Source organism: Dermacentor variabilis, chromosome 3 (assembly GCF_050947875.1).
Source record: "Dermacentor variabilis isolate Ectoservices chromosome 3, ASM5094787v1, whole genome shotgun sequence".
NCBI classification, from domain to species: Eukaryota; Metazoa; Arthropoda; class Arachnida; order Ixodida; family Ixodidae; genus Dermacentor; species Dermacentor variabilis.
In genome coordinates, this window is record NC_134570.1 from 56,480,980 (window position 1) to 56,507,257 (window position 26,278).

The 26,278-nt window shown below is 43.1% G+C and overlaps 1 protein-coding gene across 1 annotated transcript in view; it reads left to right on the forward strand.

Annotated features, from left to right (window-relative positions):
• The window catches only part of LOC142575685 (ATP-binding cassette sub-family C member 5-like), a 72,456-nt gene extending 46,603 nt beyond the window's left edge, over positions 1–25,853 (forward strand). The window contains 11 exon segments of the mRNA XM_075685232.1: positions 46–191; positions 720–849; positions 2,333–2,615; positions 8,778–8,964; positions 10,896–10,985; positions 12,486–12,675; positions 14,643–14,802; positions 15,305–15,383; positions 16,540–16,653; positions 19,899–20,063; positions 22,063–25,853. Coding sequence (XP_075541347.1) covers positions 46–191; positions 720–849; positions 2,333–2,615; positions 8,778–8,964; positions 10,896–10,985; positions 12,486–12,675; positions 14,643–14,802; positions 15,305–15,383; positions 16,540–16,653; positions 19,899–20,063; positions 22,063–22,173 — 1,655 coding nt within the window. The 3' untranslated portion in view covers positions 22,174–25,853.
• Positions 25,854–26,278: the final 425 nt, after the last annotated feature.

Genomic DNA, 26,278 nt, shown 5'->3' on the forward strand with positions numbered 1-26,278 from the left:
AATTGTTTTTATTGTACTCTATTCTTGCCTGTTATTCTCATGCAGATGCGTTGACTGTTCGCAACCAGTCGTTTCACAAAAACTCTACGGATGCACACAGCCGCTCGGACAGCTTCTACTACATTGCCTACGGTGTTGCTGTGCCCGTGATGCTGTTGTGCGGCATTGTAAAAGGAATTGCGTGCACAGTGGTAAGCTTGCATTTGTGCTCATGGAGATGTAAGTTTAGTATGTAGATATTGAACAATATTCTTACTTTGACTTTTGTTTTGCAGTCTTTGATTTCCACTGCTCGCTTTTCACACGATAGCTAAATATAGCAGTGCTGGGCCTGTGATGCTCTTTGTAGGCTGGACAGCTTAAGTAGCTTTGTTTATCTCTCACGGACTCGGCGCACATACATCGTGTCACACTTATCACAAGACATATTCCCCACATTGCTTCGTGTTTACCTTACAGAAGTCTCTTGCATGTCTTACAGGCAATGCATTGCAGTGCGTTGCACAATGTGTGCGTGCATGTAGTTACTGTGCACGCACTACTTTATACCACTACAGGCACATTTCTGACAGTTTGAAGTTGTCAAAGGATCCTGCTTGAGTGTTGTTTGTTAAAAGTTCGAGTGAAATTTTCCTATGCTTGGGCCTATGCCACGCTGGCATTGGCTATTTGCATGTCCATGCATTTGAATGACCGCCTGCCTTGTGTTGGGCCTCCAGATTATGCTGCGTGCCTCCAGCAAGCTTCACAACCTGATGCTCCACGGTATACTGCGATGCCCGACAAGCTTCTTCGACGTGACTCCGTCTGGTCGCATCACCAACCGGTTTTCCAAAGACATGGATGAGAGTGAGTACTCGCTTAGCTCACCACTGATGTTGCGGGGCTCTAGGTGTGAATAAACTGCATGTTTCTGCGGCAACTGTCTCAGAATGCCAAAAATACGGGATTTGAGATAAAATGATAACATTTTGCTGGCCAAGGTTCATAGCACTTGCAGACATCAGAATGTGCGTGGTAATCAATAGAATTAACAAACTTTCAATAAATTTTTAATTATAGGCTATGGCATGGAGAGGTGTTGTAATCGCAGGACTGAAGTCGGTCAGTCCTCAAATCATAACCTTTTGCTAAGAACTGTGTCTAGCGCCATTTTTGATAAATATGGACTCAAAATGTACCACAGAATTCATTGTTATTCCAGTTAGCAATTTTCTGAATTTCATTGTTTTTTTCATAGCACAGAAACACTAATTGGAACAGCAGTTTATTTTGCTGCAGCTCTTGAGTATATTCGTTTTTCGGAATGGTGAGGCCCATAGTTTCTAGTAAAACGTCTTTGCTTAGACCTTTGACGGACTTTCAATTTTATAATCACAACGGGGCTCCTAAAATTATTAACTCTAAAAGCTGATTGACCAAATTGTATTATTCAGACCCCTAATAATGAATCTGAATACAGTGAAACCTTGCTAAACTGTAGTTGGCCGGAGCTCGGAAAAAGTGCGTACTAAGCGGTAGTACTGCTTAACCGAAATAGCATGATATCGCTCTCTTACCTGTCAAAAATGGAACTCGGAGAGAGTGCGATGAAAGGCCAAAAACATGCAGTATTTATTCACTTCGCGCGACAGAGGTCTGTTATTTTTTTTGATGCCGTGGCAGCCTAGCAGCAACGACAGTGGCCTCGAACTCACTGAAGCTGCGTGCCAGCTTTTCAGCCAGCCCCCTCTTCTCGGCAAATACTCGCATGGCAGATTCCTTGTTAGTGTTGCATGTTATCCGTGCATGCGGGCGGTAGCGCTGCAAAAGTCGTGGGGCGCCTTTTTCATTGCGGGGTGCTGTTCTCGTCGCAATGATGCGTTCATGAGGCTGATGTAACGCGTAACGTGTTAATCATGCAATACATATGCAATAAGCTGGTATCGTTTACGTGGCTATAAAACGCATTATGTTCAATGGCCGCTGAGTCGGAGATTTCATTTTACTGCTTTTAAAATGAAACTACTGTTTAATTGGGTATGGCTTAGCGAGGTTTTACTTTATAATAAAATAATGGATATAGTGAAGTAATTTTTGCTCCCCCTTCAACTTTATGACAAGGTTTTACTGTAATCAATAAGAATATCAGCCATTAATGTGCGATAATGATGTCCACCGCTGCTGGGAATCTTGCTCTTCAATCATTTTGTATCGAATACCCTGTTTTTATAACCAAGGCAGTAGTGGGGTTTTATAAATACTTTTCCCCTATGCCTAGAACCTCCAGCAGAGTGAAGGGGTGCTTGTCCAGTTTTGAGATGGCCATATCTTTTCTTTCTTTTTCTTGCAGTGGACATCCGGGTGCCATTCTTCCTGGAGATGGTGGTGCAGAGCCTGCTTTCGATAGTGCTGCAGCTGATCATCTCGGTGTACGTGTACCAGGTGTTCTGCATTGTGCTGGGTGCGGCTGTGGTGGTGTACCTGCTGCTGGATCGCTGGCTCAACGTGGGCGTGCGCGAAGTCAAGAAGCTGGACAATGTGGCCCGCTCGGCAGTGATCGTGCACCTCTCCACCACCTTACAGGGCGTTGCGGTCATCCGAGTCTTTGGCTGCCACAAGTGGTTCACCAACAAGTGAGATGCGCTTGAGCCATCCTAATGTGAAGCTCTGTTCTGGCTTTGACGTGCTTGCCAACTTCTTTGAATTCATAAAATTTACAATCTTGGGCTCATTCTACAATTGTACAAATGTTACATCATGTTTTAGGGAAAATGGATTCCGTTTGCAAAAAAATTAAGTGTTACATGTATTGAAGGTTGGGGTCGGCACAAGGTTGTAAAACACGGACTCGGAACGAAATGTTTTTCGTTCTGGTTTTAGTTTCGTTCCACTGAAAAAAGTTCCATTCTGGTACTGCTCCGGAACGAAAAAAAAAAAAATGATCCGTACCAGTTCATGACAGTTTTGTTTCATGCAAAAATTTTTAAAGCAAATTAACGATAAAAACAGCAATAATTTTTCTCATTAAGTAAATTATTAATTCTGAGATCATGCTCAGTGATTCGAGTCAAGGCATTGAGCATGATCTCAGAAACAGCATGTCATCGAGTGTACTCGCCAAAATATGAGACTGCTGCTCCGATAAAACAAACTTAAACGAACACAAACAAATGATAAAAATTCAGTAGCAAGGCGTTGTACCTGTAGAAAACTAAACGATAAGCTCTTCAGCGCACAAGCCCTGGGTATTGCTATGGTGCCAATCTGCTAGTGCACTGACCAGCAGGCTTAGATTTGTAGAGTGCTCCGCCGGCTACCACTTGCACTGTCCCCACTGTCCCTGCCGGAGATACACGCTTATGCAGAACACTGAGATACACTCTTGATTCTGACGTTACCTGATGTCAGTTGTTTTCAGATTGCAGACTTTCCCCTTGAACCAAAAACAGATCAAAAATATTTTGGTTTCGCCCTGAAACAAAATAGTAAATAATGCTTCGATTACGTTTTCGTTCTGGTGAAGAATACTGTTTTATTCTTTTTCTCGTTTCTTGTTTTTGTTTTTGCTCTGTTCCAACACATTGTTAGAAATTGCATGCAAGAAAAAAATTGTGTAATGCGCCTGTGCAGCTCTCTTGTGGTAGCGCATCACGCCATATACCAGAGAGGTACTTGCTTTGAGCCGGTTTACTCAGACAAGTTCCTTAAGCAGGGAGTTGTTGAAAGTGACGCTGTGATCTAAAAACAGTGTTACTTGTCAGTCTCTGCTGTTCCAAGCTTGCTGCTGCTTGTTTGCTTTGTCTACAAGTAAAACATTGTCAATGCACATGTGTCCTACAACGTTTGGGGGCCAGGACTGTCTTAAGAAAAAGTGTACTATTCTACCCCCTCCCCTGTCTTTTTTTCAAATGTTAAAGGGGCCCTGAAACATTTTTCTAACTAATCATAGAATGGCCTCACTATTAAAGGCCAAAAGCAATGAAATTTCACTTGGTCTGAATTGCCTGTAAATGCTTAGCATATTCTATCAAGTAATCTTGGCAGAGCTGCAGGGCCGGTAATTGTGTAATGTCCTTATTAGCAGGCCTTAAATAGCGCCTAAGCAGACACATGCACCTAGCGGTGAGCGGTAGTGATGTGGAAATCCCAGAACCGTACACAACTTCTGGTCACTCAGTTGGGTATGGGCACACAGGCGTATTGCCCACTCAACATTAGCAAGTTCATGGGTGTCTCTCTCGGCCTGCTTTCTAGTTGTGCGCGTGATTTGATCTGTTGCGAGAATGCCGATGCATTGCGTGGCCGCTGGGTGCGATGATGCTGCATGAGTACATTGCGGAAGTGAGAGCAGGCGACTTTTAGCTGTTTTCGACACAAGATTACAAATTCCCTGCTTCACGCAGTGCAATAATGTTTGACTCGCATGTTCACAGGAGCCTCTTATACAGATCGGAAATGCTTTCTTACTATGTTCAAAAAGTGTTTAAAGCGATACTAAAGTGAAAAATGATTTCTTCTCCATCTGTAAATTACCGTTCTACAACACCGAGAACACCACTCTTACAACGATAAGACGTTTGGTAAGCCAGAAAAAGCGCAAAAACGAAATACGGGTGGCGACGCCTACTTAAGTTCCCGCACCTGAGGGCTGTGACGTCTTGCATTTTGATGGCATCTTCTAGGGCCTGCTAATTGTATATAGCGGTACAGATTGACTACATTGTGTTCTAAAGGAACCAAATATAAAACATGGCAAGTTTCGGGAACCTTCATTCAATCAATGCGGCCCAAATGCGAAAACATACTTTGGAATCCCTGACGTCACGCTGACGTACCGGCACTGGGGTTTCGGCGCAAGATTGAAATGCTGATACTTGGACCTTCATTTTCTCATCTAATAATCAAACTGTTCTTTTGAAATGACTGCCTGCAGAGTTCTCAAACAATGCTTCATTAGTCTAAACTGATTTATTGTTTCGCTTTAGTGTCCCTTTAAGGGCCCTTCTATAAAGTGCATGGGTTGGCAGGTATGCTCTAACGCCCACCTAGTGTGGACAGCTGTCTGGTCGAGTAAACTGTGCCAATCCCGGAAGTAGCATGATCAAAGGTTGTGAATTGGTGAGCCAGTGCTGGTACCAGCACACATTACGTGTCCTCCACACGTGTTTCTTTAATGTGGTTTGTGATGCGGGCTGTTCCTGGAGATAGTGCAGCATCACAGTGCCCGCATGCCTTGTAGCATTAATCAGTAAAAGGTAACTGGAGAATTTCTAAGGTGTCGGTATTATCACGAACAGATAACTGCTGTAATACGGTGTAATCCCAGCAGCATATCTCAGCAGGTCTACCAAGAAGCTATTGCTTGACTTTGCCAGTGTTCGTGTGGTGGTTTCTGCCCAATATTTTTTCTTTTGTTTTCTTGCTCTTATGCTTTTGTGAGCAGTTTAGCCACAATTTAACTAAGTCACTGAGACCTCAGAACTGTTTTGTTAAATCAAGAATTTGTTAAACTGAAAACGCCTACTTACCAATGCAAATAACATATTATTTGTTCAAGAACAATGAAAGATAAAATTTTTACCTGTATGGGCTTTGTCAGCTGCGGGTGAATGCGCTTATCGCAGACAGTGAGCCTGTTTCAGCTTAGTTGTAAGAAAACAGCCGCTTGATGACGCAAAATGGCCCAACTAAAATTGGCATAGTACTGTATTTACTGTAGCAGTGCATGAATAAAGTTCTAGGAATTTTGAGCACAACATACTTTCTGCGAACCATTTCTTTGCCAATATTTGCCCTAGAACTTGTTAACTCAGGCAAGACGATGAGTTGCATGAGATGATGACTTGGTTGCTTTGACATTTTCAATGCATAAGGGAACTGCATGCCAGAGAATGGAAAGCACTTCAGTAATTCTAAAATTTTGCAATATCAGGTTTCTTAACTAAGGGAAAATGAGAAATCCACCCAATGATAGCAAATGCTACAAAGGAATTGCTACAGAGGAAACCCATATCGGCTCCTCGGAAGAAAAGCCTCGCAGTTGAAGAAAAACTAGAAGAAAAAAAGAAGAAAAATGTAGCAATTTGTAGCAATTGCTACGATTTGGTAGATGTGTCATTTTCCCTTAATTACTTCTCTCCACCTGGTGGGTTTCCGCAGAACTATTACGTCAAACACTTGCCTTTGCTTTGAGTTGTTGACAAATTCAATTTTGCCCTTCCATCTGCTAGCCACCTAGTTAGCTCAGATGGTAGAGCGGCTGCCCCGGAAGGCGGTGGTCCCGGTTTCGAGCTTCGGACCAGGAAACATTTTTGTTCAACTGCGAGGCTTTTCTTTCGAGGAACCTGTATGGGTTTCCTTTGTAGCAATTGCTACGATTGGGTGGATGTCTCATTTTCCCTTAATTACTTCTCTCCAGCTTGCGGGTTTCTGAAGAATTATTATGTCAATGTCAGGTTTCATTAAATTTAGGTTTTACTGTATGCATGCACTTATATGTCGTCACTTCTGTGCTCTTTTGTTTCAAGCTTTGTCACAAGTTAGTTCATTTACTCTGTAGCAGAGAGAGAACATGCTGAGACAGTGGCAGTGCCAGGGTAACCAAAGCTTGCACCAGCTGGGCAGCCTAATGAATTGGCTATATGTTATATTTATTAGTTCCAGGGCTGAACTCCTAAACAGAGTTACAATTAGTAGTATGGATGTCCATTAGTTCTCTCAGACACTGTGTACACAAATGTTTCGGCAAGATAGTGCATCAGCAGCAAAAGTGCCGATGAAAGTAGTGATATTTAAACTAGAGCTGTGCACGGGCTCGGGCCGGACCGAAAGCCTGGACCCGGCTCAGCCCGCGGGCCGGGATCGGGCCATTTGGAGATTCTCTCACTCAGGCTTGAGCCGGGCCCGGGCCAGGCTTTCTATGTCTCGGACGGACCGGTCGGGCTCCCCGATCTCGACTGCGTACCTTATGCGAAGGTATGCTTGTCGTCTCGTATGTAGGTACAGCAGGAAGTGCAATGTATTTATTCATCAAAAATGGAATCTACAGGGACGGGAGAAAAGTATGAACGCTAAAAAAAGGCAAACGAAAGCTAGCGGAGGCTCAGAATGCGTTTTCGGTTCTAGCAAGTACCAACGCTGTGGAAAAGCCGCCGCTTGCAGGCACCTCTCAGTAAAAAGGCTGAGAAGGGAAGCATTTGGGAAGCGAAGTTAAGTCTGTGTACAGCGCACGCGAGGTTGCCTTTGCCACACATACAAATTAGCCAAGCGGCGGCGTATAGGGGGCTTTTCCAAAGGGCAGTGGTATTGCTTGAAGACTGGTCGTTGACCGAAGTCGACAGAAAGCACACGTCACTGCCCATGCTGGAAAGGTCACTGTTTCCTTTCAGCAGCACCTTAGAAATGGGTGAACTTTTTCAACTTGCCGCTGTCGGCACCCAAAAAAGGGGACGATCGGGTGTTTTGTGGCATTCTCGGGACAAGGCTTCACAAAGCTCCGAAGACGCGCACCCGGAAGTGCTTGCCTTAACCCTTCATCAGTGGGCAACTTGTTTTTGCACAATAACTTAGAATAACAATTGTGTGCACGCGCTGCATCTGTATATATTCACGATTTTGTCATATGGAATGCAAGAGTTCAACATTATAAGGTCATTTAAATAAACTGATTTTCCTGATATTGTTTCTTTTTGTGTTGCCATCGCTTTATTGCAGGTCGGGCCGGGCCCGCGCCGGGCCTTAACCCGGCCTAAGGCCGAGCCGGGCCGGGCTGGGCGAACTGAGGCTTCTTTAGCGTCGAGCCGGGCCGGGCCGCCTGTGGTAGTGCAGGGCCCGGGCCGGGTGTGGGCTCAGAATTGCGGATCGTGCACAGCTGTACTTTAAGCTGTGTCACATACATCTTGAAACACTTATGATTGGAATTGTGCTGCAATTTTGAATAATGTGTAGAATGTTTTAGGAAAATGAGTGGGAAGGTTAGACGTTGGGGCTTTCTACTCCGTGTCAGTATGTTGTATGTAGCAGGTTCACTTCTTTCATTGTTTTTCACAGTGTCATACACCAGGCATAATTTTCAAGTGGCCAGATAAGTGCTTTTCAAACTTTTCAAAACACGAAATAGGTTATGTTCCCATTTTCGATGTTCCTGTAGTGAGTTTTCGCATGGAACCTTCTGTAAACTTGACAAAACTCTCTAAAGAATTGAAAATTGTTAATCTTTTCTGCAGCTGTAGATGATCTATGATTCTGAATATGCAAGAAATGCGGTGAAAGCAAGCTTTTAATCAACAGGATAAAGTAGTGTCTGAAAGGGTTAACTGGTATGGCCGCTATGGGAAAAGACTGAGAGCTTTTTGAAATCAGACAGTGACTTTGAGAGCTTTTTTTATTTAACGCACTTGTGTAGAGATGTGTCATAATGCTTTAAATGTGACATAGCAAACTGTCTCCTCTCTTTTCTTGCACATGTTTGTGGCAGAGAGGCACGCTACCTGCGGTTGCAGACTAGGCAAGAGCTGTGCAACAGTCTGTGCAGAAGGTGGCGCAAAACTAAAAAAGAAACAACCCGTTTAAAAGTTCAGCATTACGGTGAATTTTTTCCTGTTGGTATCAGTGCATAAGCTTATAACAAATATTGTATATGTATTACCAAGGTATTGTGTATCAGATGTAACTTTGTTGTCACAAAGTTCAGCTGTATGTGCACATGCTTAGCAAAGGTTTAGGCTCGCGTTTAGAGACTGTAGAGCAATGCCTAGGCAGTAACTGTCATCTTTGTATATGTGCATGCATTGCAGGATGTACGAGTTGGTGAACAAGCAATCTGTAGCGCACGTGGTGTTCCACCTGGCCTCTCGATGGTTCACGCTGCGCATGGAATTTGTGGGCATCTGCATGGTCGCAGCTGCGGCCTTCATTGTGGTCATCATGCGACAGAGTGTCAGCACTGGGCTTGCAGGCCTCATGCTTGCCTCTGTCTTTTCTGTATGTTGCTTTCATTATTTACTTTGCACTACTATACACAAGAGGGTAGATAAGCTTGTAGCTTTTGCTTTTATTTTGGTTATCACACTGCCAGTTGTAACATAGCTGGTGCTCAAACCACATTTTCTGGCTCTATTAAAGTAATGCAAGTTAATGACATACAGCAATGAGAGCAGAGAAATGGAGCTATAGCCTTATGAACATGTTATGCTCATTGTAGCTGGAACAGGTGTCGAAGTCATACAGTCACTTAATCCTGATTTCGCTCATTACTCTCCAACTGCCTAACATTGAGAGGAAACATTGCGTGTGTGACAGTTTTGCATGGCTTCCTAGATCACAGTGTGCTATTCGTACAGCGATGCTATCGTAGAGGTCATGGTTTTGGCACAAAACCGTCATCACCAGTTGTACTTGAATCAGCGTACCACAAAAGCAGAGCTGTTACTGTTCACAAAATTTTCGGTGTCAGAGGTATGAATGGTCAGGAGCAAACTCCAAGATGTGTTGGCACCAGCTTGTCAACAGTATGAATCAGTGCTTCTGGGAATGCTTGAGATGTCATTATAGTGTGTGGAATGTCCAGGTTTGTTTTGAACACTTCCTCCTATTCATTTCCTGAAGTGGAGATATGGCCAGCAGTTTGTAATCTCAAGTTCTGAAGTCTGTAATTATGTAATTTAGTATATGAGAACAATTACTGGAGTTTGAATAAGGAGAGACTTGTCCATAACAGTGTTTATTGTTTTTAATGTATGTCTTAAGAAGAGCCCATAGAATGATATTTTTGACTGTCTTTGAGGTGTGAAGCATCATTGAACCTTAATGCAAAGTTTGCCTCAAGATACCTTTAAGAGCTGTTTGTTGATGCTACACTGCTGTTTGTTGGGCTTCCAATTTGATGTGGTAGATAGTGGAAATGAGCAACAGTATCATATCAGAAGCCCAAACAGCAACTCAGGGTGGAAACAATGATTTTATAATAATTACCATATAGACTCATGTAATGGCTGTACCCGTGTAAGGGCTATACCCCCAACTAGCAGCCAAAAATTTGGAAATAAGAATTTCTGTCGTAGAAGCAATTGTATTTGGTTCACCGATGCCGTGCACGGGTGTCGACGAATTTTCGCGCGCTGCACACTTCCGCGTACCCTTACTAGATGGCGAGAGCCGCCCGTTGACCTGTGATTCAATGGTATATTCGGGGATCCTGGATGTGCATTAGTCGCCGACTGTGCTGATGCCATTTTGACCAAAATGTTCAGTCCCCAGTAAGGGTCGTACCTCGTCAAAATTGTGAAAAAAGTGTGGCCTTTACACGAGTCTATACGATATACAGGATTAGTTCACCTTTAGCTCCTCGCATCCTGCGAGACAGGATGCGAGGAGATAGGAGAAGGACGAGATAGGTTTGGCATAAAATTGAGCTTAGTTGTGCAGGATTGGGGGTAAACCACTATTTGCTGTGTATAACTCTGTAAGCAATGACATGAGCATGAGTCTGGGCCTGCATTCACACAATTTTGCATGCTTACGTGAGCAGTTCATCATAAGTTGGCACTTGGGCACCTGTCACTTCTAATAGTGATTGACATGTTACTGAGACAAACACCGCAGCGATGGCTGTTTGTTTATTGGCACTTGGATGAGAGTTTATGGATGGGTCCTTGTTCTTTCATTTTATTACTTTCTAGTACGTTTCAAACAATGCTGGTGTAAAGTTGATAAATTTTATGAAAAAGTGAAAAGAATGGGAGCAACAAAGTACCACCCTCAGGACAAGTGGGCTCCTTTCTCATTTGCACTATTTTTTAACTTCCAAATATGTCGTGCCAGCACACACAACACATGCTAAGTCGTGTGAAAGGTGTGGCTTGAGCAATTATGCACACGATTAAGATATTTGACCGTGCTTTCTGTTTTTGCAGGTATGCACTTTTATACCTTTCATTATGAGGCTGAAGTCTGAACTGTCAGCCAGGCTTACTTCAATGGAAAGAATTCACGAGTACTGCCAGGTGAGTGACAAATTTAGCTAAGAAAAATTACTGCAGTCATCACGAGCAGAGCAACTTTGTGATGAGGTGCTTGCTTATTAGATGCAATGAAAAGAATGGGTGAAATGTTAAGGAATGAAATTGGCTGTATATGCTATTTGTTTTGAATGACAATGGCTGCCGTGTCAGCCATAATGGTTTTCAGCTGTCTAGAAGCTTTGTAGCACTTTACATATTAAGCCAGCAACTTTATTTTATTGGGCTGATTTTTTTTTTTTTTTGCCTTGTTGTGTTTGAAACTTAATAGCTATTGCTTAAAAAAAATGAACTCATCGTGATGTAGCATGTTTTCTTTTCTTTAACTGTGTTCTCTTGTTTAGCAAGACTCTGTAGACAATACGAATTAAAAATCAGATGAGCTGGTGTTGAGTCATACTTATTATAGCTACACAGTTTATACATGGCATAGACAGTGCTTAGTACTCTCTTTAAATCATTACTATGTGAAAATTGAAAATATATAGAGTTCAGTGTGCATATGCATAAACCAAAAGAAGGGAAAAAACTGCCACTAATAACAGCTGCCTTCAAAACATGAGTACATGTGTTGACTGATAAAAGACTCACTCCAGTATTCTAAAATGCCAGATTATTGCTTAGCAAGAAACATCTTAAGTTCATCATGTGCTTTCAGTGCCCTTGTCGAGCTTAAAAATCGCATTGGTCCTGAAATGGCACAAAAAGAAAACAAACGACAGAACACTGAAAAAGAGATAAAGAAAAAGCCTACAGTGCGGTCATGTTACCATGCGCTGGTGCTGTTACTCAAATTGTACCTATTTGTGGCAAGGTCGATGATGTGTTCTGCAAAAGCAGCCGAAAGCTCAAACAAAAGCTCACAAGGTTGCCTTCACAAAGAAGTCACTCTCCCTACACGACGCGCGTGCCATCTGGAACGAGCAAATAGCCATAAATGATGCAAACAACTCTGGAATGCAGACCCCACAAAATGCTCAGAGACAAAAAAAATGGAGTGGGAAACAAAAGAGACAAGGGGTCGTGGCAAAACCTCGAGTGGGTGTTTGGCTTCAACAATAGAGAAGGCAGTATGAGAATTTCATGTGCAGGTGTTGGCCGAGGCAATAGGAGAAGACATGTGATGCAAGGAGAGTGATTGACCTACTCGCACCATCACATTGCAGTGTTTCTTTCACTTCTATATATGCTATTACTAAAGCCCTTTAAAAAAAATTCTTAGAAAGGACGCTGCCTGAATGGCACCTGACAACGTCTAGTTTAAAACCCAAACTTGAGACGTGGCTGAGCGATGAGGCGTTGTTACAGCACCCCTCGATGCGCAAGTCAACGCTGAGAAAAAAAGAAAGCACAGGGGTCACGAGCAGCGGTCCTCCAAACCTGTGCTAGCCATTGCTGTCAATGCTTTGCTCCCTCTGGCAAAGGTGCTCCCAGTTTTTTTCTTCACGAGGGTGCGAACAAAACAGCCTGCCCTGTTTGGTGCAGGACCTGAGTGAGGAGGCGCCCCAACACGTGCAGAGTTGTGGAGAGCTCAAAGGCTGGCCCAGCGAAGGGGACCTGCGCTTCGAGCAGGTGTGCCTGCGCTACCGTGACGGACTGCCCCTTGTGCTTCACAGCATCAGCTTTCACGCACGTGGGGGTCACAAAGTGGGCATCGTCGGCCGCACTGGCGCAGGTGAGCCAAAGGCCTTGTTCTGGTTTTCGCGTTTCTGAAAGCTGGTCCTGATTACTGCCGCAGAGAACTGGGGTGGTACCCTTTGGGCAATAACTTGCAGGGATAATACTTTCACTTTTGCGAGATTTCAGGTAACTAGTCCCTACAGGTGACAGCATTCCTGGCACAATGCTGAGCGTGCTGTCTTGGCAGAGTGTGAGGAACGCCGTCACCTGATGCCGATGCATCTGGTGCTGGTCACGCGAAATGTTGCTAAAGTGACACTATCTCTGAAAGTGACGGCCCAATAATTCATGTCCTGGAGGGAGTAGGAGCTGTTTGACTCGTGTGGGGTTTGAAAGTGGGACTTGAAACCGCCTTGCGACCTGTGCATTCTTTGCACTGTTATAAAGAGCATGGCTTGGCACAAGCCAACCATTTCAAGCAGTGCATGTTGTAGGAACCAACGTTTATAGATACTTTTTTGGTTAGAACAGCTGCAACGAAGCATCGTTGTGAACTACTTGCTTAGTAGACAAATTTGACGCTTTCCAACTACAGTCGCCGACCGTTTATTTAGACCTCACGAGGACTGCGGAAATGTCCGAATGAACAGATGTCCTAAAAAGCAGATAAAGAAAAAAAATGAAATCTTTTATTTCCATGCACTTATTCGGGCTCGGCAGTAGGCTTGCAGAAATCGTGAATGCGCCATTGCACGCTGTTCCATTTACGCGCAATCAAATAAGCCTGAATCTTGGAGGGGGTCGTACGGTCACTATAGGCGGCTGAAGGCACAGTCACTGCTTTTTCACGCCCTGAATGCGATGCCAGCGTAGCACATGGGGTGTCATCTTCCGACTCAGTCATCGTCCTGCAGTGCAGCAGAAACCTGACGAATGATCTCACCGTCATCAAGTTCTGCGCATGTCAGTATGTAAGTGTAAGCACCTGTGAAACTGTCAAATGAGACAGTGTCCGGAATCGCAATGCAACCACTGTACAGGTCTTGGCAGAACATTTTCGACATTGGTAGGGAGCACATCGGAAGGCGACAAATCCTAGGCACTCCCGGCACCCGCTTGCCACTATTCCCCAGCGCAGTCTGTGCGGGCACTGTCAGCACCATTGGACACTTGACGCGACGTTTCCGCATGCCGCGTTGCATCACCGCAACCTCGACACAGCACACAAAGCAAACATCACCACGCCGTCACCAGTCGCACAAACGAAAAACGTGGCCTATTTGCAGCGTCGTGCACAAAGACACAAATCAGCTGCTGATTGTCTTGACATGGCTTACTAAGCTGAGACCGAAACTGCTGTAGCCACGAACAAGGCAGAAACGATGATGATGAGCGAGGATTTGCAGTAGCGCCACTTCGTGGGACAGCAAGGAGGCTCCGTTCAAAACAAAAATGGCGTTCAACAAGTCGAACCGTGCACCGGTCAGCGTCGGTGCATGGTACTCTCAATCGAGTTGGCTCAAGAAGTGTCCGAAAAATCAGACGAGAGGTTGCAAGGTGTCCGAACTTTCGGCAGCTGTGATACATTATGGTCTATGAATGGCGGTGCCGTGAAGCAGACCGAATAATCGAACATGTCCGAATTTTTGGAGTCCGAAAAATCAGTCGGCAACTGTAGTGTGATGCCTTGCACAAAATTTGATGAAATGAAGGCCCAGTATGTATAGTGTGCTGATGTATAAAGCGTTTTTAGTAAGCTTGGAAACTACTGTAAATGGCCATTCCTTAGTTGAAATTTTACATTTCCCACCTAGTCTAATGTCTTGTGCTAAGTTTCACATAATGGAGGTGCTTGATATGTATTGTGATAAACACGTTTTTTGTGTGGCAGGCAATTCTTTTGCAAATTGTAGGCCATTTGTGTATACCTCAGACCCTTGATCCTCTCTTAAAATAAGTTTATTTATTTTAGGTGCTGCTGCAAGAGTTCAGTATTAAAGTGCAATGTTTGTGTCAACACAGGCAAATCATCCATTCTGGTGGCGCTGATGCGAATGAAGGAGCTGGAATCTGGATGCATTTTGCTGGATGGCATCGACATCAGTACTCTGGGACTCCATGAGCTGCGCTCTGCGATAGCTGTGATTCCGCAGGAGCCTGTGCTCTTTCAGGGCACTGTCAGGTGTGTTCATGTGCGATAAATTACACGCATGTTCATGTGTGATAAATTACACGCAGCTCTGTAATTGAACTTTTCAGGAGTACTGTTCATCACTGTATAAATGTGTGTGTATGTGCGTTCGTATGTGTGTGCAAAATACGGTGGATCGCTTGAAGATGACCTGCTGTTTAAATAGGCTAAACAGTTTGGAAAGCTTTGTTCAATCTACCAGTGATTCAGTGCGTTTCTTCCAAGCTGACCTTCATACGAAACATGCAGAATTCCAATGTACCTTCACATTAATTTTACAGAGAGTCCACCATGCTACTTTACATTATTTATGCACGCCATGAAACTTTTTGAGGCATAGTATTAGTGAACTTTGCTTAAGGTAAATGGAGTTTTGTGGAAGGCTCTAATTGTCTACTTTAAAGGTGTTTGCTTAGCACTGTAGAAGTGAAGCTGAAGGAAGTAGTTGTCAGCAAGCGAATAACTTGTGCTGCATTGTGCTTACCTTGCACAGGTACAACCTGGATCCTGCAAATCAAAAAACGGATGAAGAGCTCTGGGATGTCCTAGAAAGAGCACATTTAAAGGCAAAGGTATGCTTGTCCATGCTTATTATCTTGCTGCAGTAACTGATTTTTATAGTTTGGGGAGCACAAAGGCTTTTTGTTCGGAATGGAGGAAGAGAATGTGTGCTGCGCCTTTAGGCTTAGCCATTCTGAAGTTTCTGCTCCTGTACAAGGGAAACGCTTGCTGCACAGAGTGTACACGGCATATGCCTGCCCGTGCTTGGTGCACAGTTTACAGTGTGATCAATTCTGAAAGGGAATGCCAAATCTGCTCTGCGGGACTGGCCATAGCTCAGTTTCAACACAAAAGGCCTTGGCAATAATTTTTTGCTATTATAGGTCTATGTGATGCACCATATCAAACCTCTCTCTCTCTCTCTCTTTCTCTTTTTATTGAAGTTCACTATATGTTCACGTTATGTTGGTTTGTATACTTGTGTGCTCAGGGACACTAAGTAGAGAAACAATTTGAGCTATATTAGTAAATTATCTTACTACAATTACTAATTATTACAAATGAGAAATTGCAAGTTATCGTTCTATTGTGAGAAGAGGCTTGGTAAACCAGAAAATAAGCAAAAATGGAAGAAACACACCGCCACTTTGAGGTTCCCGCACCAGCCAGATGTGACATCATAGATTCTGACTGCGGCTTCTGAGGCCTTGTTAAGTTTTTGTTGGTAAAGATCAACTGGCATCGTATTGTGAAGGAGCCTAAGGCTGAACCTAACAAGTTTGGAGAATTTTTTCACTATGCCAGAACAGCCAAAATGCGAGAAAATATTGTTACGGTGGAAAAAGAGGACAAGTTCGCTGACAGTAAAGAGAAAATATTGTTATGATGGAAAAAGAGGACAAGTTCGCCGACAGTAAAGAGGATGAAGTGGCAAAAGCCTCTCGAGATTCTCGGCAGCTGTGTATATACGCTTTGTAAATACAATGTGTAAATAGTTTTATACTCGTGACATTATGTTGAAATTTGTGATGTTACACTTCCGTACCGATGTTGAAGTTTCGGCGTGGACTTTTTTTCTTCTAAACAGTATTCAACCTATTACTGTGAAATGAAGTAAAGTAGTGTTTTGTTGAACGAATACTCCATCAGGTTTAATTTTTCTGTTTATTGTCCCCTTAAAAGTGGTCGACATGCTGTATACGCATTGTTTGTTATTCTACTGGGCAGATTGAAAAAGAAGACAAGCAACTTGAATGTGTCGTGGAGAAGAATGGAGACAACTTTTCCGTCGGCGAACGACAGCTTCTGTGCCTGGCCAGAGCCATGCTGCGCCACAACAAGGTGGGAAACAAGTCTTGCGCTGTCTGTGACGAGCACAATGTTAGCGTTCACATATGTTCTCATTGCAGCTTTTGGTAAGTTCAGCGTTGAAGCATTTTCATTCTCTGAGGACAGTGAGATTTGCTGTTCGTTTTCGGGGATGTTTTTGACTGTCACGGATTACAATTTGCTGACAACTTGTGATAGTAGTATAGTGACCAGGGCACAAAGCAGCACTGTGTGCCGCTAGTCCAGTTGTTTCAAAACTAAAATTACCGAACTCACCGCGAAGTTTATTCCCACCATCACATTTCGTGCAAGTCACAACAAACCATGGTTTTCAAAGCTCTTGAAGACACTCGAGAACAAAAAAAAGAGACTTTTCCGTGCAGCAAAACGCAACCCAAGCGCATGCGCCTGGGAGAAATATTACACAGCCGAATCAACATACCTGCAATCTATCCGTAACGCAAAACGCGATTTTTTCCAAACTGACCTCCCCAAGATCCTAATAAATAACCCGAGGAAGTTCTGGAAAGTACTAAATCCGCAACAGGCTCCGATCATCACACTAGCTAACCCACTTGGCGAGATGTCAAGTGACATTGACTGTGCAAATATTTTTAACACCGCTTTCTCATCCGTCTTCACACACGAAACCGATATGCCACTTTCTACCGCAACTACCAACCTAAGTTTGCCTATGCCTTCAATCACGTTTTCTGCGCACGGCATTATATGTATTATAGAAAATATCAAGATGTCATCTTCAGCGGGTGCTGATGAAATCACCCCAAAGTTCCTCAAAAATACTGGCCATGCTTCCGCACCGTATCTATCAAAACTTTTTGCACAATCACTTTCCACAGGTAGCATTCCCAGCGATTGGAAGGTGGGGAAGGTTGTTCCGGTCTTCAAATCAGGTAACAAAGAATCACCCCTTAACTACCGCCCCATCTCTTTAACAAGCGTGCCGTGCAAAATCATGGAACATGTCATTTATTCCCACATAATGAATTTTCTTGACTCTATTAATTTTTTTCATCCTGCTCAACATGGCTTCCGTAAAAACCTATCCTGTGATACACAATTGGCTATTTTCATCCATGACGTGCATATGAACCTTGACTGTAACCTTCAAACTGATGCAATATTCCTGGACTTCGCGAAAGCATTTGACAAAGTACCCCACCAACGCTTGCTACTAAAACTTTCATGGTTAAACCTTCATCCTAACATTTTACAGTGGATAAGTGAATTCCTTGCTAACCGCACCCAGTATGTTTGCGTTAATAATCAAGCCTCTAGTACTCTTCCCGTAACATCAGGTGTCCCGCAAGGATCAGTCCTTGGCCCGCTATTATTTTTAATATACATTAATGACCTACCAACGCATGTCTCTTGTAACATCCGTATTTTCGCCGACGACTGTGTCATCTATCGCACAATCAATAACACCTCTGATCAGCACGCCCTCCAGAATGACTTAAACAGCGTACAGAACTGGTGTAACCAATGGCTCATGGAACTAAACCCTAATAAATGTAAACTCGTGTCTTTTAACCGAAAACGTAATCCTCTCCTCTTCTCGTACAAAATCTCGCACGCCACGGTAGAATTAACTCACACTTATAAATACCTCGGCGTAACATTGTCCAATGATCTAACCTGGAACGCACATGTCACAAAAATCATATCATCCGCTAACAGAACCCTTGGATTCTTAAAACGTCATCTACGACATGCCCCACAAAACGTAAAACTACTTGCCTACAAATCACTTGTCCGTCCTAAATTAGATACGCCTCTGCTATTTGGAGCCCTAACCAAAATTATCTAACAATTTCCCTAGAATCAGTACAAAGTCGAGCCACAAGATTCATATATTCATGCTATTCATATAACGTTAGTATATCATCATTAAAAGCAGAGGCAGGTTTAACATCTCTAGCTTGTAGACGTCGTATTACTAGTATGTGCTTGTTTCATAAACTTTATTACAGCTCACTTCGTCATCCGCCCTACATCAATCCGCCGGCACGTATCTCCCCCCGCATTGGTCATCCCCTTCAAGTTGCACGGCTTCGTACGCGCACTGCTACTTTCGCATCTTCATTCTTTCCACGCTCAGCCCCGGACTGGAACGGCCTTCCACACGACATCGCCGCAATCATCTGTACATCCGCATTTCTGAATTGTATAACTACTATATTTAACAGCGAATAATTTATGTTCATTACATGTTTTCTTTGTTTATTATGATTTATACATGTAACCCACCCCTTATGTAACACCCCCAACCCCGGGGGCCTTTAAGGTAATAAAGTGAAGTGAAGTGAAGTGAAGTCCTTCAAGAGCACGAGAAGAGTGCATCAATTGTGCGTCTCTTCCTCTTTTGTGACTCAACACATCCCTCAAAATCTGCCATGTCACTGTGGTATTCACTGCCTGAAGTTGCATTTACTTCAGCAGGAGAAATACCTCAAAGTAATAAGAGTATATACATAAACCTGATACAAAGAACCTGTACTTCAAAGAGTAGTACAGATTACGAAACAGTATCTTGCTAGCTCTGCTTCTATGCATGCAGTCAGTATTTCTTGGTTCGGGTTGGTATGAAGTATGCATGCAAGGTGCGACTTCTTCATTAATATAACGCTGCAAAGCAAGATTACTTCACTGCATCACAGCAAAAATAAAAAAGCTATTGACAAGACAAAAACTGCAAAATAAAAATAAAAAAATTTCAATAATAAATTTTGCTTAATTGATGTGCCTGACAACATTAAGATTTCACTATGGTTCAGAGTAACATGTTCAAAGGAAGTAAGACTAACTGTATGTATTTTAGTAGGTTTGGGGGGTGGGGGTGGTGTTATTAATGCTAGTCATCACAGCAGCTGCAAAAGCAGCACGTCATGCACGCCAAATTCTGGGGCCAGTGTCATGTTGCACATCTGGAGAGGAACACACACACCTGCAAGCACAGCAGGTTGTAGGCAATTTCGTATTGCATGATCTTGAAACAGATGAGTCACTGGCAAAAGAAACATCGTGCCCAAATCGGCACATTTTTCTTTCTTTTCCTTTTTTAAAGCATGATAACGTGTTCCATCATTTTGGGGTCAGGAACTAAAATTTTCTCAACATGACAACAGTTGCCGCTGTCGCTGCTTGTTTGTGCTTTGTTCGTAGACATCATTTTCATTGCAGTGTAATGATTTTACATGCTTCTCAAGCTATGTTATTTTTTTCTTTGCTTTCAGATTTTAGTCTTGGACGAAGCCACAGCATCGGTGGATGCCGAGACAGACCGGTTGATCCAACAAACGGTGCAGGAGACCTTTGCAGACTGCACTGTTTTGACCATAGCACATAGGCTGCACTCGGTTCTCAGCTGCGACATGGTTATTGTGCTGGACGCAGGACAGGTGGGTGGCTCACTCTGTACTGTGCGTGGGCTGGATGAGATTCTCAAACATTGCAGCTTTGATATGAACCCTTAGTATGTTAAAAAAAAAATTTTTTTTTGAGGCCCGTACAAGGTGCAGCATAGAAAGTTTATTCCTGGAGAAGTGTAACTTAGACATAGTGAACTTTTGATATTAAGAATTATTAGATATAACGAAGTATGTGTGAAATTTTGTTGGCTGTGCTTTACCTCAGTGAGTGCGCTACTGTTTAATTTAAAACAAAGACATACAGGGCCTATACACTCTAATAAGAGCTTACACCTTTTTGGGGCGTATATTTGCTCCCAAACAATAATTGTCATCTGTCTTGGTTGCATTTCCATGCTCTAAAAACTCTGCACTTGCTACTGTCCTGTCAGGAATGCTGGTGATATGCATGCTGCTCGTGATTTGGAAGGAAGCGTGGAGAGACGAAGAGCAGGCGTAGTCTCTCCTGCTCTCATGACTGTTTCCTAGTTATACAGACGAACCCACTTATAATGATACCAATTTTAACAATATATTGGTTATAACATTGAAAAGCTGCTGCACCATCAACTTTTCTATGTTTTCTATGGGGAAATAACCTACTTACTACAATGCCCCGATGCCGCATTATCAGTTGTAATGATGAAGTCTGGCTGCTGGGTATCCGTGCCGAAAAGTAGTGAAATGCGAAATCCTTGAAAAGAAAAAAAAAAAAAACACGAGGAATTCAAGCTGCTGAACAATAACCCGCTACCTCGACAGCCACTACACGCTCATTTTCCAGCCTTCTCCGAGCGCCTCTCTCTCTCGCCACCTTTCTACCCCTCCAAACAGGAATGGGCTGCGCCCATAGCTCTACGCCATACCACCCTCTGAAACACGAGTGGACCGCGCCAACTGCGCTGCTCCCAGTTTGCTCACTGGCCCCTCATTCAGCGCAGTTCTGCAAACAGCTTAATCGCTTACATTCATCTGCGTCAAAATCATTCCTGGCCACGTGGTTTCTCAGCCTCATCTGACTCACCGCCAAAATGGAAGATGGCTGATCCTCTTGCTGATCATAGGTAGTGCACGACTTTGCCGCTGAAAAGAAAGCGCACGACTATAGATTTGGAAATTAAGTGCTTCTAACCGATGAGGCGATTGTCCCAAACGTGCTTGCATTGGATAGTGACGGTGACGACGGCAGCGATGATGCAGTAGGTCAGGCTGCCTCAACGTCGTCCTCACAGGAGGCCCGGCAGATAATTCGGTCCCTCTGGTGCTTCGTTTTCGCGAAGAACCTTCCGCTGCACTACGTGGAGCACCTGGATGCCTTGGAAAAGAGTGTCTGCAAGCTTTGCGTAAAGCATGCAAGGCTGACGGACATAAGGTTCTCTTGTGCAAGCAAGTGAGAAGTATGTGACAAGATGCTTGTGGCGATCTCATTTCAGCATTTCTTCTGGATTTCTGAAGCTGGTGGGCTACCATGGTAACCTTCTCGCATTCTTTAAAAGGCCCCTTTTGGGGCCACCAAAGTGATGCCCCGGCGGAGCTCGCATCGCTTGCCACCCATGACCCCTCTTTGCAGTTGTTATAGCAGTGCCATTCTCTAACGCCGACAGCTGCGGATTGTTACACGCAATCAGAGCGCCCAGGAAGCAGTTAAACAAGTGAACGCAACCAGCAGCCGGATGGAGTAAGGTGGTGGGGTGGGGCACTGGCCTCCCCGCCATTATATTTTTCTCACAACAACTCTGCCATCCCCCTATTGATTTTTTTCAAGCAACCCGGTTATAACAATAGAGTTTTTGTGGAACTTTAATATTGTTATAAGTGGGTTCGACTCTAATTGCTTAGCAGGGGATCTATCAATCAGTGAAGGACGTTTATGACACAACACTCACTGCACTGCTGATAGAGTAAAATTTTACTTTGGTACTACTTTTATCTAGTTCTTTGGCTGTGTGTGTGATGAGCAGGTCATCTGAGATTTCCTATTCCCTTCCAGGTTGTTGAAATGGGCAGCCCTTTCACCCTTTCAAACGACACCAGCTCAATATTTTCAGCAATGCTGAGGGCATCTGGCATCCAGGCGCCGTCGAGTGAAATGCGCCGCTGACTGTGCGCAGCTTAGCTGCAGCCTACTGCTGGTGGACACATTGGTTCCTATGTGTAGATGGGACCCCGTCATCATCGCACGGGTGTTCTAATTGTAGGATCTAATTTTTACATTTTTTTATTTACTTTTTTTGTCCCTGCTCGCGATATACATCAGATTTTTTTGAACTTGCAAACTATTACGAATCTCCTTCATTAGCTGTGTGTTAGCTTCCATAAATCCACATCGGCATGCCTTTTCCATTGGTGAAAATTTCTGCCTTTGTGCCACGGATTCTTTCATGAAGATATTTTGGAATTGCATTTCTTCAGGGTAAGCACAGTCTACTTCCTTTAGGTGTTGAATCAAGGTTTCTGGGAGTGTTGTTGGTATGTTTTCTAAATTCACAATTTTCAGGGTGCAGTGGCATCCTAGAGCTATTGCTTTAATGTATTGTGTGTGTGACTGGGCAAATACCTTGCAAAATTGAGATAGCCCTTCTGCATTTTGGAGAAAAACTGGAAAGCAAAACTTTCCATACAATAGATAAAAGATTGCCCCAAAACATAGGACCACTATGAAACTGAGGACCTCATTGGTATTCAGTACAACAGAGCGTTACAAATTCATTAGTTTCAGAGGAAAAAGGCACTTGATTCTATTCAACAAAAATCTTATTGATAAAATATCTTCTAGACTTTCATATACTGGAACTGACCTGTATGTAATCAGTGGTAGCATACTAATTTGATGTTCCCTTTAATAAGAGCAGACTGTACTGTATGTCTTTATTACTATGTATCTATGTTACCGATATCTTAAGATATCGGTAACATAGGCACATAGCAATAGTAACGTAGAATCAAGCAATTGCTAGATTCTTGTTGTTATCTGAAGCAGCAGAAGCTTGATGTGGGCGAGTTGGTTTCGCATACTTGAAGAAAAGAGCACTACGAAGACGCAGACTAAAAGAGGAACATGTACGACGGACAAGGCGCTACTTCCAACTAAATGTTTTTTTGAAGAAACAGGATTTTAAATAGATACGACCTAGAATGGTACTAGAATGGAAATAGATACGACCTAGATACAACCTAGAATCTTCATTCCACTGTCTTTAGTTTCAAAAACCAACAGTATGTACAATGCAAGGGTATTTGCATTGGATTGTCGCTCGTTACCATTCTTTCAGACATCTTTCTCAGCGCCTTTGACAAGTGTGTAAATAGCATTCTGAATCAGTCATGTGCTCCTTCCATAATGAGGTACGTCGATGACTACCTGGTGGTTAACGAGGTTCCTGGGTCTAGGCTAGATGACACTGTAGAATCTATAATTAACACATTTAGAAATGCATCGGAGGCTCTAAACTTCACATGCGAAAGGCCTTGTGATAACAGCATTCGCTTTCTGGACCTTAATATCACTCTAATGAACACGCATGTCTGTTTCGAATACCAGCCGAGGTTAAACAAGCAGCTAATTTCATACGACACTGCGCACTCCAAGCTAGTAAAAAGAGGAGTTGCAATGACTTGTCTAAAAGAAGCTCTAAATAAATCTTGCAACCACAAAGTAGAAAGCAGCTTCAATAACCAAGTTTCAAGGCTACGCCTAGCCGGTTTCCCTTCACTCTTGATCTCTAGCGTCTGCGATAAGCTTCTTCAAAAGATCAAACAGGCAAGAGAGGGCACTAACACAAAAAAGCCATTTGATAGGAAAAGAGTACATGTGATTGCATATTGGCACAGGGTGTCCCACAACCTCAAGAAGGTGGCACAAAGGCACAGTGTTAATGTTCTCTTCAGTGCACCGTGTAAGTTGGCTGACAAAGGCAAAGACAAAGCTGACAAAGCTGACAAAGACAAAGTTGGCTGACAAAGGCAAAACCCGGACCATGCTCTAAGAAACAGGCAACGCAGTACACGGCTTGTAAAAGTGATGTCGTATATGGAGATACCCCTAAGTTGCCAACAGGTTTATATCGGTCAAACTGGACGGTGTTTTAATGAAAGAGCACGTGAGCAAAATTGGGCCATAAATAACAATGCGGGGGGCCATCTGGCAGAACACTGTAAACATCACAATTGCCGCCCGTATCTTCGTGACATCAGCTTTCTGGCACGGTCTAGGGATAGACTAGAACGGGAGATACTACAAGCTTTCTACATTGCAAAGGCCGAGGGCACGTGCATTATCTGCTCTTCAGTGATGCTTACCGAGAAAGAGATAGCTTTTCTAATGAGATAGGGAGGTCGTGATGTCACGATGGGCCATTCTAGGGCATATCTATTTAAAATCCTGTTTCTTCAAAAAAAAACATTTAGTTGGAAGTAGCACCTTGTCCGTCGTACATGTTCCTCTTTTAGTCTGCGTCTTCGTAGCGCTCTTTTCTTCAAGCTTGCTGTTATACAATGCTAGGAGACTTCCGAGCATGTGTACTAAGTACCTATGTTACTAATAGCTTGCTAGATTCTTGTTATACAATGCTAGGAGACTTCCAAGCAAGTGCAGCACCATATTTTCTTGCCCAAAACTTGTAAGCATTAAATGTTAAAAATTGTCTGATATTAGATATTCTATTCAATATTTGGCACTGTTTTCTTGATTCAATTCTAAATCTACTAACTCAGTATTCACACACCCCTACTTTTCATACTTCATCAGTGGTCCGAGTGGCGCTCCGCATATGTTATCACCAGGATTATCACCTGCATTATCGCCGCTCAAAGTGGTGGATGTGAAAGGAATAGAATTGAGTGAAAGGAATTGGTACATTATACCAGTTCTGGTGTTAGTTTATGGTGCAGACGCATGCATCGAGACTTATTTGCCAGCCTGTTCATACAGTCTGGTGTCACGCCGTGTGATGTTCTTCAGCGGTCACTTAGCACTTCTTTTAGCCATGGTCGTGCTCATCGTGTGTTCTTGAATGCAATTGTTTGCACAGTGCACAACTACCATTGACACCTCAATGCCTTTTCGTCCTGACAAAGCCAGTCTGCTGCTTGTATTTTGCCTTATTCCTTTTGCAAGGCCACTGACACTTGGACTGCTGAAGGTGCCCTGCAAGGTTGTGCCTTATTAGGTCATTTTGCCTGGCCACAGAAACTAAAGGTCATTTTAATGTGTCACACTGCACCGGGCGGCCAGGAAGTGCAGATTTTAAACACACAACGAGCCTTGTACGTGTGTGCCTTCATGACTTATACGAGTACACCGGTGATTTTTAACCAACATAAACTTTGCATATATACCATTTTGATGGGTTGCGTAAAGAAAGTGATTCGTCAATCTCATTCCTCATTTTGTTCAACATTTACAGAACTGGTATTCATTTTTAGTAGCCTGTATATTTTTTGGTCAAATGGAGTCTCATTTGTATGACAAGTTCATATGTAGGCCAGTGAATATTCGATGATACTTTTCTATCAGTATTAATCTACCCTTTATCGTGAAAGCATTTCATCATACTATCAAAAGAAACTGCAGCAGTCAAAGCTGTGCTTATTTCCTCATTTTGTGATAGCATCACGAGCGAAATATATTTTTAGCGAAACACATTCTATTTATTCAGCTTACATATCATTGTATACAAAAGTTCTTTGCGTGCTGTTTCATGTTGAAATATTTTCATGTTGAAAATATGTTGATGTTTCTCGGTGCCTCTCAGAATAATAAAGGCTCGTTGGACTTCAAAACTGTTGCTCCCAGAGCTGTTGTCAATGGAGTGTGCATGTTTATTCTAAGTTAGTTACCACGTATCATGTTCCTGAATAATTTGTGTAACATGCATGGTTAAAGCAGTGCTCGCAGTTGCATATTTATCTGAAAGTATCATTTTTAAAGGTGTTCCAAGACTTCAGCCAACCTAATTTCAACCAATTTAGTGATTTTGTCTTTTGGTCATGAGCATTAATGAGAATTTGAACCAGGCAAGGAAACGCTTGCGCAAGTTTTAAGGAGCCTAATTTATTTGCTCGAGTAAAATTAGATTAAATTAAAAGTTGCATTGCCTCGCTATCTGCATGAAACTTAAATTCTTTTGTTAGCTGTAAGCTTAACTGAAGTGAAGGAATAGGGGAGTAACCTATTCCTTCACCTTTAACTTCCTCCTTAAAAGTTA